Source organism: Triturus cristatus, chromosome 7 (genome assembly GCF_964204655.1).
Source record: "Triturus cristatus chromosome 7, aTriCri1.1, whole genome shotgun sequence".
In the NCBI taxonomy this organism is placed as follows: Eukaryota; Metazoa; Chordata; class Amphibia; order Caudata; family Salamandridae; genus Triturus; species Triturus cristatus.
This window is the reverse complement of record NC_140590.1, coordinates 166221318-166239799: the sequence shown is the minus strand read 5'-3', so window position 1 is coordinate 166239799 and position 18482 is coordinate 166221318. Positions and strand designations below refer to the sequence as shown.

At 41.5% G+C, this 18482-nt stretch overlaps 1 protein-coding gene across 2 annotated transcripts in view; it reads right to left on the bottom strand.

Moving 5' to 3' along the window:
- NPHS1 (NPHS1 adhesion molecule, nephrin) overlaps positions 1-18482 on the bottom strand; it is a 526308-nt gene that overhangs the window by 85274 nt on the left and 422552 nt on the right. For both annotated transcript variants that reach the window (XM_085615945.1, XM_085615944.1), the window contains exons 18-19: positions 13882-14022; positions 4945-5085 (exon numbers count right to left, since the gene is read on the bottom strand). In XM_085615945.1, coding sequence (XP_085472071.1) covers positions 4945-5085; positions 13882-14022 — 282 coding nt within the window. The remainder of the gene's footprint in view (positions 1-4944; positions 5086-13881; positions 14023-18482) is intronic.

Below are 18482 nucleotides of genomic sequence, written 5' to 3'. Positions count from 1 at the left end.
TTCCCATGAGGCACAGGGTCAGACTGATTTGCATATGGCCATGTCTGAACTAGGGTGGCGGCGTGAGCTAAAGAATTATGATGGATTAAACCCAGATCAGTTGACTGGGGGTGAGTGCTTGCAATGTTCAACACTCCGTCTGTCATCCCCTTTGGTTTTGCTAAAGTGAGGGGCTTCAGCTTGCTAACACATTTGAATTATGGAATAGTGACCGGGAGGGCGACCTTCTAGCAGAGGAACTGTAAGGGGGACAAGTGTGGTGGCTCAGAAGGAGAGCCCAAATTCAGAAAGAGGGCCCAAGAGTCTGATAAGGACAACATTAACGTTCCAGATTGGGGGAGGAGGAACTCTGGTTGTGGTAGCACCTTTGAGTCCTTTCTTAATGCCTTGATGACAGGAATTTTGAATAAAGAAAAGTGTTGTCTGTTCTGCATGTAGGCTATAATAGCGGTTAAGTGACTAAGTGAAGGTGTATGAAAGTGTAAGTTAGGCCGTACTTTTGTAAGTGGATGAGTTAACTGATTATATCCTGAGCTACAGATTTAAGGGGATCCAGGTGCTTGAAAATGCAGTAACTGGCAAACCTTTTTCACTTGGCAGCATAACAGGTTTGCGTAGTGGGCCTGCGTGCTTCCTTTAGCGTGGGCATGCATCCTTCAAGGAGATTACAATAACCAAGCTCTAGGACCTCAGGAGCCAAATTGCTAGATTAAGCGGCCTGGAGTTGGGGTGCCTAATTCTGACTTGCTTCTGAGTGAGAAGGACCAGTCTGTTGGGGAGCTTCTCTTGGGGAACATTGGATATCTTGAGGAGGGTCAAGAGCCAGGACTGGCTGGCCCATGTAGGAGCCACCAGGATGAGAGTGAGGGACATTTGCTGAAGCTTCAGGACCAAATACAGAAGGCGTGATACAGAAGTGGGAGAGTAGTAAGAGCGTAAATAAAGATTCCTGACCAATTTATCCATAGAGCATTGCCCATGGACTGTGGGTGTGGGAACCTAGAGGCGAAGGTTTCTAATTTTACGTTTTGGGCGGAGGCAAAGAGGTCGACCTCTGGGACCCTCCCCCCCTAATGGCAGGAGTACAGGCATAGAACTTGTGGGTTGAATTCCAACTTGTCGACTTGTTACTGCATCCTTCTGAGCAGATCTGCAAAGTCATTGTCCACTCCCAAATGATACTTTGCTATGAGCTGTATCCGTTGACAACTGCGGTGAGTGTGGACTGCCCTGCTTTTGGAGATAGTACATGGCGGTTCTGTTGTCTGTCTTTATGATGATTACTTTGTGTTGAATCTAATGAAAGAAGGTCTTGAGATTGAGGTAGATGGTCAGGAGATCAAGGTAATTTATGTGGAAACCCCTCTGTGGCTGTGCCTACATGCCCTGATCACCTTCAGAACAGGGTCTGCAAAGGTACGGCCCTGCAACAGATTGTGCTGTTACACCACTGCAGAGAACGATGGGTTCAACACTACATCTTCAAGTGACCCTCCAACTGTGCCTATTGTGCTGACAGGCACCATTGGAGCAGGCACATTTGCAGCCTGCTATAGGGTACTATGGGTACAGTCATACGCCTCCGTGAGAGAATGGCCTCATACATATGAGACCATCCTCTCATGGAGGCGTATGACTGTTCTGACTGTGAGCTGGTGATCTGGTTGAAAAAAGATGCAGTATCTGTTGGAATGCTTGCACCTTGGGTTCGCTGCGGTGGGTCTTGCTGTGACTATAGAGAACGCCCCCCAAGAAGGGTTGGATCTGTAGGGGCTGGAGGTGGGACTTGACGACATTTATGGTGAACCCCAACCTGTGGAGGAGGGATATGGTGGCTTGGGCGTGTTCTTGTCTGCACCTTTGTTCGGCTAATCTTTGAGGTGAGGAAACATGTGAGTGGCCCACCACCATTTTGAGATGGGCGGCTAGGCATTTAGTAAAGACCACTGGGGGCTATGGTGACACCGAATGGCAACCCTTTGAATTGATAATGTTGACCACTCACCACGAACTATAGGTAGCGGTGATAAGTAGGTTGGATGAGTATATGTTAGTAGGCAACATTCGGATTGAGTGCAGTCTTGAAGTCGCCTTGCTGCAGCATTAGGATGACATCCCGCAGAGTGACCATGTGGAAAGGTTCTGAATAGATGTACTTGTTGAGAGACCTGAGGTCTAGATTAGGCCCTAAGGTTCCATCTTTCTGGGGGATGAGGAAGTATGGAGACCCTCGTGCGTTGGTATGGTAGTGTTACTGGCTCTATTGCCCCTTTGGAGATGAGCACCTGAACCTCCATTTGAAGACAGTACTGGTGTTCGTGACTGAGTGTATTTGCAGAGTAGAATGTTTGGCATCATTGAGGTAAGCTTGAAGCAGTAGCTGTGCTCACTGAAGGAGAGATACCCCCTGATAAGAGGTGATCTCTTTCCAGCGAGAAAGAAGCCTACCCCCTACAGGTGTTGTGTGATTGGGGGAGGCGAAGGGAGTCACTGCTTTGCCCTTATCCCTTTACCCCTGCAGTTGATGCCTCTGTAGGCCTTTCTAGAGTACCCCCACTGACTGAAGGTGGTAGGTCTGCTGTTGCCGCTGATAGGACAACATTGACCCAGTAGGATTCATTTCATATCATACCATGTGTCAAGCAACGCAGGTAGTAGGCATAAATCAAGGAAAACAGTTGATGTGAGTAATCTTTCAATTATACAGACAATAGTTTGAAACAAACACCCGGGCTGCTAAATAACATATTAATTCATTATTCATATCAGTGAGTCCCAAACTGTAGGTCACAGCCCAAAGACAGTTGTCAGGTCATAAAAGTCCAAGCAATATATAAAAATGTCTTTAAATTCTGTATTTATCTTGTCACATTTGCTGCGCTTCAAAGACATAACATAAAACATAACATAACATGTGTATTTGTAAAGCGCACATATTACCCAAGCTAAGGTCTCAAGGCGCTGAATAACAGATGTTTATTGTTACCCAACTCAATGGTACTCATTTTATCGACCTCAGATGGATGAAAGGCTGAGTGGACCCGCCGGGATTTGAACCTGTGACCATGAGGTCGAATACAGGCCCCTAGAGTGGACACATTAGTCCACTAAGCCACCAGACAGAGTTCAAAGGTCAGGCTTTGTCTTCTGACATTTTGCTGCTGTTTTAAATTGGGGACTGGTGTCTGCTAACTCCTCTTAGTCAGTCAGAGAAAGAAAAGGAAAGAGAATTATGTGACAATCTTATTGAGGACAGACAGTGTGAAGGGAAAAGATGTAGGATATCATTTTTTGTGACAAATCGTAAATCCCAGTATATGTGCTGTACACATTTGGCAGTCAGGTAAGCAAACCTAAAGCTTATTTTTTTTTATTGTGAACTGTGATGGAAGCAAATACTTTAATAGGATCAAAACAAATCAAGACACTTGACTTGGTGATTCACAAATTATACATTTTCACTGAAACCTGATTTCCACACATTATCATTTGTGTACAATACTGTTTTATAAGTAAAACTGTTTGTCTGCAAATTTAGTTGCCATTCCAATGGAAAAAGGCTATCTATAATTGACAGTGCGCTGCCACACTTCCACTAAAGCTAGGTGGGTCACAAAACAAAAGTTAGTCCTTTTAAAAAGTGGGCTGTGGTTCTTAAAAGTTTGGGAAGCACTGATTTGTATGAATATATGAACAGGCACAATGGAAAATGACTTAAATGCAGACGACGCAATGCTAAGAGAAGTGAACCATATACATATACAAAAATACATTAAAAAACTGAAAATCCACCCATGGCAACTATTCAACTACCGGACACAGTCCATCCTGCAATCTAGTAATTTAGTGATATTAATATGAGAAGATCATGAATATGCTTATGGTGTAATGTCGACATTTTAACCCTAAATGTTATTTGTCAGGTCTCTTCAGGATGTAGGTGTCTGTCTTAAGCACCTAGAATAAATATGAAAGAGGGCCCTTGATGCAATGTGGTGTCAATGACAATTCTCATGAATCAAGCAGCAGTCATGATAATCAGTAATGCTACAAGAGACTGTCAATCCCAACTAATAGCTGAGAAGCTCAGTATGCGGTGTACTTCGAGTGGGTATTTGAGTGGGTCTGTTGCACTATTAGGAGCCCGATCAGTACATGTCTGAACTCAATGCTGGGAAAAACAATCTAACAATGGAGCATTGGCAACTAAGGGATGAATCAATATACCTTCTGACTCAAAAGACATCTTAGAAGAAAACCATGTTGCAAATGTCCAAGCCCAACACCAGATGATGGGAGTATGCAGAGCATGTGTATCTACAGCCACACATGCTACTAACATTAGTTTAGGCTGGTAAACTTTCTGATGTCACAATCTATTAATTCATCTGAAACACATATATGATGAGTGGAAACAACCCTCAACTCCAGACTTAGGGAGAAGGGTCTACTCTTCTGGAATGAATCCAGAAGATGTAATATTTTTCACAAAAATATAGCTTTTCTGTTAACACTTGCTATTCGTAGAATACATATGCAATATTCACCCTGTACTTAGCGAGTCTATCCATGGGTACTGGTGGTGGTATAGATTCCCTGACACATCTCCCACAGCAAGCGCCTGGGGAGAAAGAGGGCAGCTATTATATGGCTGATAACGCTGAAGCTTTGTATGAAAAGGTTTGCGATCATCTCAAGAGGAGAATTTGGAAAATCTGCTTTTAACTTAAGATTGAGTGTTCTAGGAAATGTCCATGACTGGCAAGAACATTATACTCTTTGAAGAAGTGTGTTCCCGCTGAGATTCCATATCTGGGTGGCATTCTGTATAGCCTATAGCTTTTAGATTTGAATTAGGGGAAAGATGAGTGAATGCCAGCCACTGATTCCTTGTACAGTATCATGTTACTTGGGCTGACACATTACAAACCCCTTGTGACTCACATTGGACATCCAGTTTGATTACAGTCTGGTTTTCGCCCTCTTCATTTTTGCAGTGAATCTTGTAGTCACCAGCATCTGCTCGTGTCAGGTTCCAGATTTCCAGGGTTCCTCCATCTCTCAGGTGGTGTCGTGGTGCTCCCTCTACAAAACAAAGGGGCCAGGTCAAGATTTGAGTAATCAAAAATCAAATTAAATCTACTCTGTTAGGGACACGTATTTCTTCACTATTGAATCAACAATATATGTATCCTTTACTCTCCCATAACATGACTTGTGCAATCTGCATACCTACCAACATTTGCAAACTGATTTTATTATGCATAAAAGTCACCCATTTCACTGTGAGAGATATGTTACAGTCTAATCCTTCGAAAGAAATTGAAGACCTAGTTGTTCAATCTGTAATAGGTGATCAGCCCTCAAAATACTGTGTTCGCACTGTCCTTCCACTGCAAAGAAGCCTTGACGATAATGCGTTTTGTAAATAATACATAACAGAGAATGAAATAAATTGATTTTAGGATGGAAAACTTAAAGTTGCTGCGAGTGCAAGACAAATTTTCTTCCAAAATATGGTACAATATGTTTGAAGTGAAGAACAAATAAGGGCCTCATTCTGATGTCGGTCGAACAAGCTTCTGACGGACATCACAGTGAAGTGAAACCACCCGACCAGAAGTCAGTGGTTCCACTCCCGGTATTTCGATGCGACCGCCAGCACGCAGGCGGAAATATGCCTTTTCCAATTGCAGCTTGTACCACGGCCTCAAAAAGGGCCACAGCACAAGCTGCAAATGGAAAAGGCATATTTTACACATCATGCCCTTTGTGCCAGTCGCCATGTGGTGCCTGGCACACAGTGCATGGATATCCGCCCAGGCCCCATAGCGGAGGCCCAGGGGGGACAGGGGCCTTGCTAGGGGCCCCCAAAGTCCCTTTCCGTCTGCCATTTCATGGCGGTTGGACTGCCATGAAAAGGCAGAGAAAAGGGGCATTGTAATGCCTACAGCAGTGCATGAGCAGGCACCGCCCCTTTTGTAGGGATTACTGTCCGTTCGCTGCACCGACGGGAAAAGCAGCGGCCGGTCTCTCCACCCCCCCGCCTCCCCCCCCGCCTACTTCTCATGTAGATGTTGGTGGGCTCGCCACCGATGGCCTGCTGGTGGTGGGCCCACCGACATCGGATTAATCTCCTAAGTGTTAAAGTGCAAATACACTTCTGCAATACATGTAAGCTCGCGCAAATGTACACAGGCTACTTTTACACATGATTAACTGGTTATACAGAGGAATGACATGTAATTCACAAAGAATTCCAGAAGTACTTCTGGGAATCTGTAACTGAATAGAGATCTGAAAACGTTAGTGAATTTCACGATAGTTGCAGTTTTATGTCAAATGTGAATTTAAACTGATGCGAATAAATGTTGAACTTTGTTTAGTCGATATGGCTGTAAAGGTATCCATTTAGGAATGATTAAGTAAAACATAGATATTCGGAAAACAGTAAAATTAGGATTCCTAATTATTGGTTACAACAGAAGGACTGATTTGGGGGTGAAGTGTGCCAATATTAACTATTTACAATTTTAAAATTGTGACTTTGAAAATACAGCCCAATTACCAATAAAATGTAAATAGATTTATAAACACTAAAAAATTAAAATACATACGTAAATAGAACTTTAATGTCAATATATGTTATATAGGGAAATGAATAGTAACAATGTGTATGTGCCCACTTGCTCTAAGGGAGAATTTAGATAATTTTATAATTATATGTCCCTGGTATCACACGGAGCAGAAGACACTACAAATCCCTATCTGGGACACTCTAGACATCAGGTTGTGCAAAGACACTTACCAGGGAGATGTTGTTTTAAAATGATACAGGTTTATATAAAACTGTAACATTTATTAAGATACTGTTTAAAATATGGTAAAGAAATAAAGATCAATTGAAAAATGCAGTTCCATGAGATATGAAAATAAGGAAACTCAAGATGATTGAACATTTGCATACGCTGTATTGTATTGTATTGTGGGCTTATATAGCGCTAGAATCGACTCCCGGAGGAGTATCTCCGCGCTTCGACCGCTGGGAACCCGTCCTGGCTTTTCCCTGAGAGATGGTCCCTGACGGGAATCTCCAAGGTGAGACCAGGCATCCCTGGCGGTCTGGGGGGGCCATTTGTGAAGATGAGGCAAGCTAATGCCCAGAGTTGCCGAGTGCGATCCCTGATTAGTGTAGGCACCGAGGCGAGAATTATCGAGTCCGCTGACCCTGGTCCAAGACCCTGCCGCGTCAGGAATTGAACCCTGGTCCCGGGCCGTCCTCTGCCTTCGGGTCTGCCACCTCTAACCAGTGAGCCACACTACTTCACGTTTATTCCCATTCGAGCACTTGAGTGAAACTTGCACTTGGAAACTTTGAGCCTTCATACACTGCACTTTAATCTGTAAGTCATGCTTAACGTTACACAATGATTTGACGTGAGAGTTATGTATTTGTAAATTATGTTTATTTTAATAGGATATAAGGGAAAATGTTAAATTGTTGATGTTGCTGATAATAATGATGGCAGTTTTATTTTTTTTTTAACTTAGATAAACTCAGTTTCATAAATTAAAGGTGTCTGAATTTAATGTTAATGAAATATTTTTAGAATACTAACAGTAAACATAATAATTCCATTTAAATTATGCGTAATGCAATGAAGATTTATAATAGACATTTTTTTAAACACAAAATGACTGTTACTGAAAAGTAAATTTATGGGTAACAAAAAAAGTATGCAACAATGTAAAATGGAAATACATACAAAACTAAACTGGAGTAAAGGAATTTAAAACATTAAGGGCAATATGTAGGTAGCCTAACATTTACCACTTCATAAATACCGAATTTTACCGATTCGGTATTTATGAAGTGGTAAATGCTATGTAGGTAATCCATCGGTAATATTTACCGATTCGGAATAGGTCGGTAATTTAGAATCGTTATTTACCGATTCGGTAATGGTAACTGGCTTCCCGTTGATTCCTATGGGCCAGGAGGCCCATAGGAATCAATGGGAAGCCAGTTACCATTATTTACCGATTCGGTAATGGGGGGAGCACAATCAAGGGTGGCAGGGTGTCACAGTGACACCCTGTTGCACCCCTGATTCCTGCATGTGTGCACATGTGGCACACATACATGCCCTAAGGGCATGTATGTTTGCCACATTGCACACTTCAAAGTGCAAAGAAATGCTTTTTTCCAGCTATTCGTCATTTACCACCAACTTTTAGTTGGTGGTAAATAACAAATCCCCACAACAACCACACACTCCCCCTACATATCATTTCAGGATTCGGTATTTACCGAATCGGTAAAATTACCGAATCGGTAATTTTAACGATTCGGTAAATTACCAAATCCTGAAATGTGCCCCTACATACCAAAAGCCTGAATACCGGTCGGTAACGGGATATTTACCAAAAATCGTCCGTTACCGACCGGTATTGGGCTGCCTACATATGGCCCTAAGTGTATAGAGTTGCAGTAAGCCTCAGTAAAGGAGTTTTTTAACTTTGCGCACTGTGGTACTGCTATCAGGTCCCATGCGTATTTGCTCGACCCCTCAAACATGGTAGAGTTGGCTAATCCTCAATTGCCATATATAACTTTCTAGTAAGACCGTAGTATATGGTGTAGGAAAATACTCCAATGGCATAGAAAATTAGATGTCACTTGTTGACTGCAGCACCTAATGTGCCATTCACTAGGCAGACAAGGAAAACATGGCTTCAGGTCTACATGTGTAGCCTTACTCCTGCAGTTTTAAAACCTACAAGTAGATCTGCCAAAATAAACCAGGAAGACTATCCTACTTTTACATATTAAGTAAGTCCTCCCTCAGTAGGCCTGCAACCCACAACGTAGGGGGCTCTGGTATTTAAAAGTGAACAATGTAACATTATAATGTTTGCATGTTCCTATCATTATTAGCCTCCAAAAGCTATTTTCACCGTGAGAGCTGTAACTGGTTCTATGAAGAAAAAGCTACTGTATAGTTAATTTGTTACTTTTGTATATTTGGTTTGGAATAAGCTACAGAGATGGTTCAACAACTGTTTTTAATATTTTTTAAATATCCAATGTCGAATTTGGATTTTTGATAAATATACAGGAAATGTAACTTAATAAAGTTATAATTTCTCTGTCTGAAGCCCCTGCAGTCTAAATAGCATTAGCCTGCCTGCAGTTGGACTATCAATGGTACTTTTATGAGGTGTGGCAGGGTGGCTCTTGGGTGAGGGATGTGACCCAGCTTAACCAAAGTAGGACAGTTTTGGAGTACCCAGAAACTTCAATAACTTAAAAAGGAACATTGGGAGACTAACACTTCTGTAGATTGTTATCAACAAGATTTCTTTGATTTTGATTAATAAGGGTATAACCACATAATAATACCATGAATATAAGATTCTCCAAACTTAGATCATCACTCATTTTTTATTCCCTTACCCCAACAAAGCCTCCCATACTTCACTTTTAACCCCCGCCCCCCCTACTGCCGGTAGATTGTGAGTTAACTGCAATGTCAAAGTCTGCTCATGTATCTTAACATCTCCCTGGCTTCATCTTCTTGCACTTTTCAAGATCTTACAAAGTATAACCTAGTCAAGTTGATGACGGTATCATCAAGCACAGCAATCTCAGTGTCTTAAGGCATGACTGTAGAATTCCTCCATTCGACAGATAGTCCACTAAAAGGCACCATAGTTAATCAAATATGTTGCCCCTTTCGGTTAGCTTCCTAGTCAATTTTTCTAAAGCCAGTAAGGCCCAAAGTTTTCCTGCCCATTCCTGTATTATCGGGATAGCTGTAGACTTCCATTTATATGCAAACGGTTGTTTAGCTGCAAGTAACCTATTGTAGCTAAGTCTCCAGTCAGATAGGAAAAGATTTGTAATTCCAGTAGAATGAAGGCCCAATAGGAAGGTTCATTGATCTGGCTTTATCAGGTATCCCACCACCTCCACTTACGTGGCTAAGAACTTCCGTTCAAAATATACACACCTTAGAGTAGGTCCACCTACCCCTCCTAAACTCCCCCCGCCCACAACCCCGCCAGCAAATACCATCAGTATTGTTGTACATCTGTTTTTATTCATTTCAGTGGGGCTGAGGTGACAACTTGTCATCTGCTTCAGATTTATTCTCTTTTCTGGATAGTTTTGCATAAGAAGGGAATGTGAGACCAAAGCTTTTGCCAGTGTGATGCAGTTATTTTAACACCCAACATGCACTGCCAACAGGCAGATTGGGACCTACATCTCCCAGTGTTTCGTAGCTGTTTGAAATAAGGCCTTTTGGGTAGGCTTAAGTCTAGAAAAGCTTTTCCCACAGTATGAGTGATCTTGTTGCTCCTACCTTATTCCCAGGATGAAGAGCTCAATGGTGCAATTGAACATATCACATGTGTTCTGTTTCCTTAGATTAAATTCTGGCTTTAATTGTGTAAATTATTAGATTTCTTCACCTTCAAACAAATCCCACAACATCCTCCTCCCTCCCACAGCCCATGCCTCAAATTCAAGTTATAAGATTCATGGGGATAAATCAATTTGAATTGCCCCGTAGTGGTATGAATGGTGATGGAAATGGCGTAAGGTCACGGTGATGAGTAACAGAGTCTCATATCTCGAGGGCAGGCTGTAATATTTCAGAGTAGTAACATATTGGCGGCAGCACATGCCGATGCAGCCAGGGGATTCACCAGGGAGTTCAGCCCATCACATCTGCGTCCATGTGTACCAAATAACATTGTGTTTCATATAAGGACCATTCAAAGAAAACCCTGAATTGTGCTGCTTGATAGTGTTTTCATATATCTGATAAGCCCCGTCCCCTGATGCCCTGTAGACCCACAGTACTTTCCCAGAAATGTGTGATCTCTTCCCTGCCCAAATATAGGTGTGTTTAGCTTTCTGAAGTGTTTGCAGGTCCTTCCCCAGGACATTTACTGGGAGGACTTGGAACATATAAAGTAGCTGGGAGAGTAGATTCAACTTAACCACAGTTATTCTATCCAGCCATGATCTGTTAAGGCTACGCCATATTTCTAGGGCAGTATTGATTGCATAGAATAACCTGGGATAAGTAGCTGCAAACAGCATCCTAAGATTAGGTGTGATGAATAACCTAGATATTTAATTTTTTTAGTGGCCCAGCGAGATGAACTATTGTCTGGCAGTTTGTGTAGAAGTGATGTGAGATGTGTATATTTTACATTTCCAATTTGACTAAGTTTACCTTGAAAACTGATACTCTGCCACATTGACCTAGTGTCTCCAAGACACCACTAATGGAAACCTGGCAATCAGTTAAGAGTTAGCAGTACATCATTTAATGGTTCACCAACCAGAGCAAACAACAATGGAGTAAGGAGACAGCTTTGTTGTGTCCTTCTTGCCAACGAAATATCTTCGGACCTCTCTTCATTGATGAGACCTTTTCCCATCGGTTATCTATAACCTGCTTCATTTCAAATCTGCACGTGGGATCCCGGGCTCATCGCAGAAAGCACTCGGAAGAGAACATCAAGTATTCCCTGTTGAATGCTTTTTCTGCATCGAGCGACAATATCACTAGAGGAATCTTTTGTATGATGGCTTTCTCAATTAAATTGAGTAGACGCCTGATACTGTCTGCTGCTTGTCTCTCTGGGATGACACTTGATTGGTTGAGATCTATTAGAAATAGTAAATGGGGCATTTGTCGGTTAGCAAACACTTTCATGAATATTTTTACGTCCGAATTCAAGAGTTCTATCAGCCCATATGACACATTTATTATCAAGTTTGTATGGTTTATGGATTACAGAGGAATTTGCTCCCGTCATTGAAGACAATACAATTTGTGATTGTAGTATAGAGTTGAAAAGTATCACTAAAGAAGGAGCCAAGTCCAATTCAAATTGTCTACAAAATCAATTGGTCAGACCATCAGGTTCTGTTGATTTGTTGGGGTGCAGTTCATGAATGACTCAAGTGACTTTGTCAGTCATGATGGGGAGTTACAGACTATCTCTAACCTTATCAAGTCTCAATAGTTTTGCCACAGTTATAACAGCCTCAACCTCCTTCAAGTAAAGATTTAAATAAAATGTATGGAATGGCTTGAATGTGTCTTCATGGTTACTAAAAATTGTGTTGTATGGGCCATGAAGTGATGGGATACCTTCTGAGACTGCCTAAACTTGTAAACGTTTGCCTGCATTTATTTGCATGCTCATAAAATCGCTGCTTAAAGCAAAGTAGCACTTTTTCAGATTTCTCTGTGGCAAACATCCAACCTGGCCCCTGATGGTTATTATCTTTTTTTAGGGTTTTGAGTGATGCAAGGCTTTTTAGTTTTCTTCTAGAATTACCAGGTCTTTCTCTAGGGGTTCTCTATTGAGTGTGCTATTGCAATGTTGGTTTGTCCTTTCTGTCCCAAAATACAGCTTTAAATGCATGCCCTTGTGTATTCTGGGGTATCTCACCCAAATCATTTACTTGGAAGTATTTTGAGATATCATCTTTCAACGTTTTCTGAGCTATGTAGGGATTTGTCAAATCACTACTGTGCTTTCTTACATTGAGTCGGGGACATTTTCCCCTCCTAAGCCAACATTGCATGGTCAGAGATCGCTATAGTGCCATGAGATGCAGGGGAGTACATGTCCACTTCCTCATGTAGGCCCTAGATTAGGTCAATTTGCGAATAGTACCTATGCATGTTGGAATATAAGGTGTATTCTGCCTCTGTGGGATGTTTAGGTTGCCTCCTATCCATTAGGTCTAGGTCCTCAACCATCTTTGTATTCCCCTGATAGGGCCCTCTGTAGCTATCAGTTGTGGGGACATCTATCTCTGGTAGCATCAGGGACAAGCCTAAAGTCACCCACCCAAATGAGGTTGTCAGACCACCACTCTACAATCTTGCCCAAAATCTGGAGTAGGAAATGTTGCTGCCCTTGGTTGAGCGTGCATGTATCTAGATATGTGAGTGTAAGCCCCTGGTGTTGAATATTTCAGCTCAAAGGTTTTCCTACCAAAATCAATGTCTTCAGTTGGACCTCATCCAGCAGCTACCCGGATTCCAAATACAACCTTCAACCTTGCAACACTGGAGGATTTCAACTTCTATTAAAAAAACCTTAAATGGTAAAAACTTTGACCTGGATAATTTGCTTAATGTATTGATATATTACTTCATCGTGGTCTGCCTGAAATTGCACCTAGGTCACAGTGAACCATGGAACAGTGATTTCTTGTCTGTATTTTACTTTTTCATGAAGGTTTTTGCCTTTTTTTGACTGTTTTTAGTGTTTCTAAAATATTTTGCACATTTTCCAACCTTAAACTTGTCTGCCCTGTGCCGTAGCTACCAGGGGTTAAGCCGAGGTGTACATTTTTGAAACTGTGCTTGGCCTGACAGAATTGTGGAAATTATTACCCGGATAGGGCTCACCTCCTTCCCAAATAATAACCCAATTTTCTTACAGCTAAATTGCTCAGGATCTTCTGAAGATTACATTTTTTAGGACGTTCACTTTCGAGGATAGATTTTAGATATTGTGTTTCATGCACAAGACTCCATGATATTTGCATGGAATAATTAATCACAATGCACCTTGCTAAACACAAAGATTGGGAAATTTCCATCTGCAACATCAGTGCCTAATTAAATAGTTAGGAGATGAGGGAGAGGCTTCCTTGCTCAGTCAAGACTTCCAAACATAGTCGTAACCTACAGATTAGGATATAAGAGCACTACTTAGACAACTCCTCAGCCCCTTTGACATTTTTTAGATAATCACGTCTCAGACATGGTTAACTCCGAGTCCAGATTGCACCTGATAAGTGTTTTAGGCACCCACTCACAGATGTGTCCTCCTCACCTCTGATCAGGTTCTCCCCTCTGAAGCTCCAGGTATAGTTGATCTTCGGGGGATTCGCAGACACCAAAAGGGGGAGCTTCACTGCTCCATGCTCCACGGCCGTCACTACCTTCAATTGTGCATCTGAAAATTCTGGTGGGTCTGCAAACACAAAATAGACAGTTCAGGGAGAGGTAGTGGAGAGTCGTACCTGCCAGTACCATCTTGGCTGAGGTTTCTGATCACTTGACAACTAAGTGAGCACAATGGAAAATTGTGGTAACATTTTTTAAATGTTCTCAGTAACAACATGTAAAATTTAAAACATTTGGTAACATTCTCATAACCACTACCATTAAAATGTCTACATGATTTATGCAATGTAACCCAAAATAATCTTAAAAAGCTTTCTTTAATAAACTGCTCTAATTATCTCATGGTAAACCTCCCATTATTATATTCCAAAACTCAATGTCAGTGTACCAAAATATGACCCATTATGGAATGCAGTATCACCAGAGAAAATAGAATCGAAAGGTTCTAGTTCTTTTGGAAATCACAGCTACCAGTTGTATAACTATATAGCTTTGTACTGCTAAGCACTGACAAAGAAACCATTTAAAAATTCCATAAAAAAAAATAAGGCTTGCCAAAATTGAACAAAATCTAGTTCTCAGGTTAACACTAAAAAGTGAACCTTCATACCGGAGTGATCAAGATAATTCAGAATAAAATTGCATCAAATGCCTCTGAATCTTGCACTGAAGAACTTTTTTAGGCATCAACAGCTTGTGGAATCAAGCGCTCACCCCTTATATGTGACTCACATCAGCTTGGATAGTCATTAGCAGTCACTTAAAAAAAAGGCAAATATCTGTTCTCTGATTTAGAAGTTTGTAAAGTACAATAAAACATAAGGAAAACTTTACTACAACATGTGGTCCTTTGGTCTGTGGCAGTGAGGACTCTTTACCTCTGTAAAGAATGTAATGTCCCATCAGTGTGGAATGATAGAGCAGGACCTCTACCCCAAAAGAGGCGGTCTTAGTGTTCCTCCACTGCTCTATCTAGACTGTCGGTATCTTCACTGACGTTTGGGGTCTTCTTGGTCTCCACTTATCTTCAGCACCTCAGCTTTCTGAACTCCTCCTCACTTACAGGATTGTGCCATAACAAACCTTTAGGTAGTTTATCAGCGGTCTTCCTACCTGTCAGCCCACACCCATGAATGTCATCCCTTCTGCATGTTCCGTAAGTGTGAGATGTGTCTTGTGCTTTGTCTCACATCAACATGTGCGAGTGAAGGAATAGAATGGTGAGGGACCCCTTCAGTGGGAGTCCTGTCAGAAACCCAAATGTATATTGGGCAGTTGCTTCTAAGGCCTGGTTCAGAGGTGATTGGTAGGGCCCATGCAGATGCAGTAGCGAGGTACGAATACCACACCTGCACTAGCCTCTCAGTCACAGTAGGTTAGAAGTGGTTTATGGGAGGAAGAAAACTGGACCCATGTGGATAATGTTCAAGATATCCTCATGTGCCGCGGTGTCATACACTTCCCACTTAACACTCTGACTATGTAAGAATGTTGCTCTCTTTCAACTCTAGGAGTGATTTGCTGCATACAATACAATAGTTACAGTCGAACCTGCCTCCTAAAAGTCCACAACAGCATCAATTTGTATGGTTACAAAGGGAGAAAGTGTGTCCTAGGTCTATGGGGGCATTTTTGCCGGATGTCTCTTTCTTGTTGTTTGATGTTGCATAGTGTCCTGAGCTCAGCCTTGAGTCACTCTTAGGCTCACGTTAAAATGAGGACTGTGTTAATATAGAAGACAGTATCTTACTACTGAAATGGTCCAGAAATCATGTATGCTAAGGATAGCCGGGCTAGAACAGTATATATGTACTGGAATCCAAATGAGACAGAGCTAATTGATACATCAATTTCCAACAGAGCCAACTAACTTTCTAAAAAAGCAATGGTAAAGCCAATAGGCCTGGCAATAATGTGCTAACACATGCAAACAAGTGCTGTTTTCATTCATTAGCACGTTGAAGCCAAACCGATGGGCTTTGCAATTGCTAGGTGTCCTGTGAGCTAGCAGCTCAAGCCTGCTGAATCATTAGGTGTCCTAAGATTGGGCAAAACAAGCCTGACGTGCTGCTACTAGGTGTCCCTGAGCAGCAAAAGCTAGCAGGGCAACAATCTGTTACTAGGTGTCTCCAGAGTCAGCAGCACAAGCCTGCAGTAGAGGCTGGTACTACATGTTATTAGATGTACCAAGAATTAAAACACAGCTGGAATTCATTTCAATGCCACTTAAAAATAGATTAACAAATTAGGCTGAAGTTATGTTAGTGAGATTATTTCTATAAACGTACGTCTATATGAAGAAAAATTTGATGCACATTGTTGCTAAACATTAATGTGGCCAGATATAAAACACTGGTTTTCGTGTTTTCATTTTCAGAAGAAAAACTTGTCTGAAAAATACTTCCAAGTGGTCTCAAGGAAATATTACCAAAAGATTCTACACTAAGTAAAATTCTGATGAGCAACTCTCCACAATATTCACTAAATACTCATTGGACCACTTCCAGTAAAGCTCAGTAACATTCTTAAAAATTGTTTTTCATTGATATCCTTCTTGAAATGCTTACTAAAATAATCACTAAAATGCTTTAAAATACTTCTTAAAATGGGTACATCAAATCATAGAGTTAGTACAAAATGGTCCCTACCAAGATTGCAAACGTATTCTGGTTTCAATATTCTTTTATTGGTTGTTTTAAACAAATCAAAACATACAATAAGTACATATGCAGGGACAAAAGAGCGTAACAAACAAACAAAAAAAAAACCAGTAAAGACGTAATACAATGATGATTAAACAGAGGTGACAGTATGGCAAGCCAGGAATTATGGTCTGGGTAAAAAGACAGTCATAAGTTGGAGTAGACGTACGGTTGTGTAAGTCACCTTATAAAATCTCTGGCAAATGATAATGTACGTAAACACATTCTATAAAATTGAAAAAGAATACTTTATAACAGAGTATGTTTCCGATGTTGAATATCAAGTGATCTATGGTATGCATTGACAGTGTTTATGGACTATTAGGGTACAATGAGCTAGCGTGAGGGCATCACAGTTAAGTGATTCGTTGGACAGGCCAGGAAACGTGGTTCATGGCGGTTTGTGTGATTTGAAATAATGATCAAGGCTATCCCACATGTGTCTGAGGGGGGGCTTCCAAGTCGAGTTCTGGAGGGCAATGTTGTCAGCACCCCTTAAGTTGATGACCCAGTTCATCCAGCATTTGAAAGATGCGTGTCTTTCCAGTTATTTAGTATGATCTTAGTCGCTGCTGGCAAGAGTAGGTCTAGAAGCGATCTGTCTTTGTCATTTAGAGGGTCTGTCCTGAGGAAGCCAAATGTCAACGTGTATAGTTCCCTTTTAAGGGGCATGAGAAAAGATTAGAGATGAAGTCAAACACTCTATCCCAAAAGGGTTCCACACATTTGCAGAATAGTAATAGATGGGTTAGGTCTCCGGTCTCTTCACTGCAGTTCCAGCAGGTAGGGTCTTCTCGAATCTTGTGTGAGTGTAAGCGGGCTGGTGTCCAGTAGGCCTTATTTAGGAGCCAAAACGTTGTCTGGGAAAGGGTTGGAGAGATTTTATTCTTCGAGACCGAGCGCCAAGTTTTAGACCAGTCAGCCTCAGAGATCGTGGAGGAGGAGTGAGATTCTCAGAAGGATGTGATCTTCTTGTTGAGGGCAGATTGTTGTGGGTGGATTAATTTGTAGATCCAAGAAACCTGGTGTCCCAAGTGATTTATCCTCGCCATGTATTGCGGCAGGGAGGGTGATAGCGGCGAAAGTTTAGCTTTCGTTAGTGCGACCTTTATTTTTAAGAAGTTATAGAACTCCAGGGGGTCCAGATTATATCTAGTTTGTATTTCTTGAAAGGTTAGAGGGTAAGCTGAATCGAACAGTTGGCATGGGAAAAGAATACCTCTGTCAATCCAGGTTTCGTTGTGTAGTGTCTTCTCTTTGTATATATTTTTTTGATTGTCCCACAGGGACTCAAGATTAGATCTTCGAATTCTGGTATCTAATAATTAACCCACTTTCAGTAGGGCAGACTTTCTGTTTTTGAATATGGACTTTGAGCATGTGACGTTGGTGAAGTTTGAGTTAGAAGGCTTGCTGAGGCGAGGTTTTTAAGTAATGATTTTTCAATTTCTAGCCAGACTGGAGTATACTCCTCCGGCGGAACGAGCCAATACGATCCCTGCTTTGCTAAAAATGCTGTTTGGTAAAGTTTGAAGTCCGCTAGATTAACCTCCCCCATGTCTTTGTCTAATCTGAGCTGCTTTAGACCTATTCTGGTTCTCTTCCCTTGCCATAGAAATTTTGAGAGCAGGATATCTAATTTGTGATGGAAATCCTCAGAAAGTATGAGGGGAAGCATGGTTATTAAATAGTTCACTAGGGGCGTAATCATCATTTTGATGCTTTCAATCCTCCCCCACCATGTGATGAATCTTGGTGTCCATGCCTCGAGGAGAGCTTTGATTTTCCCCAGGGTGTTAGCCTCATTTCTCTGTAGTGATTCTAA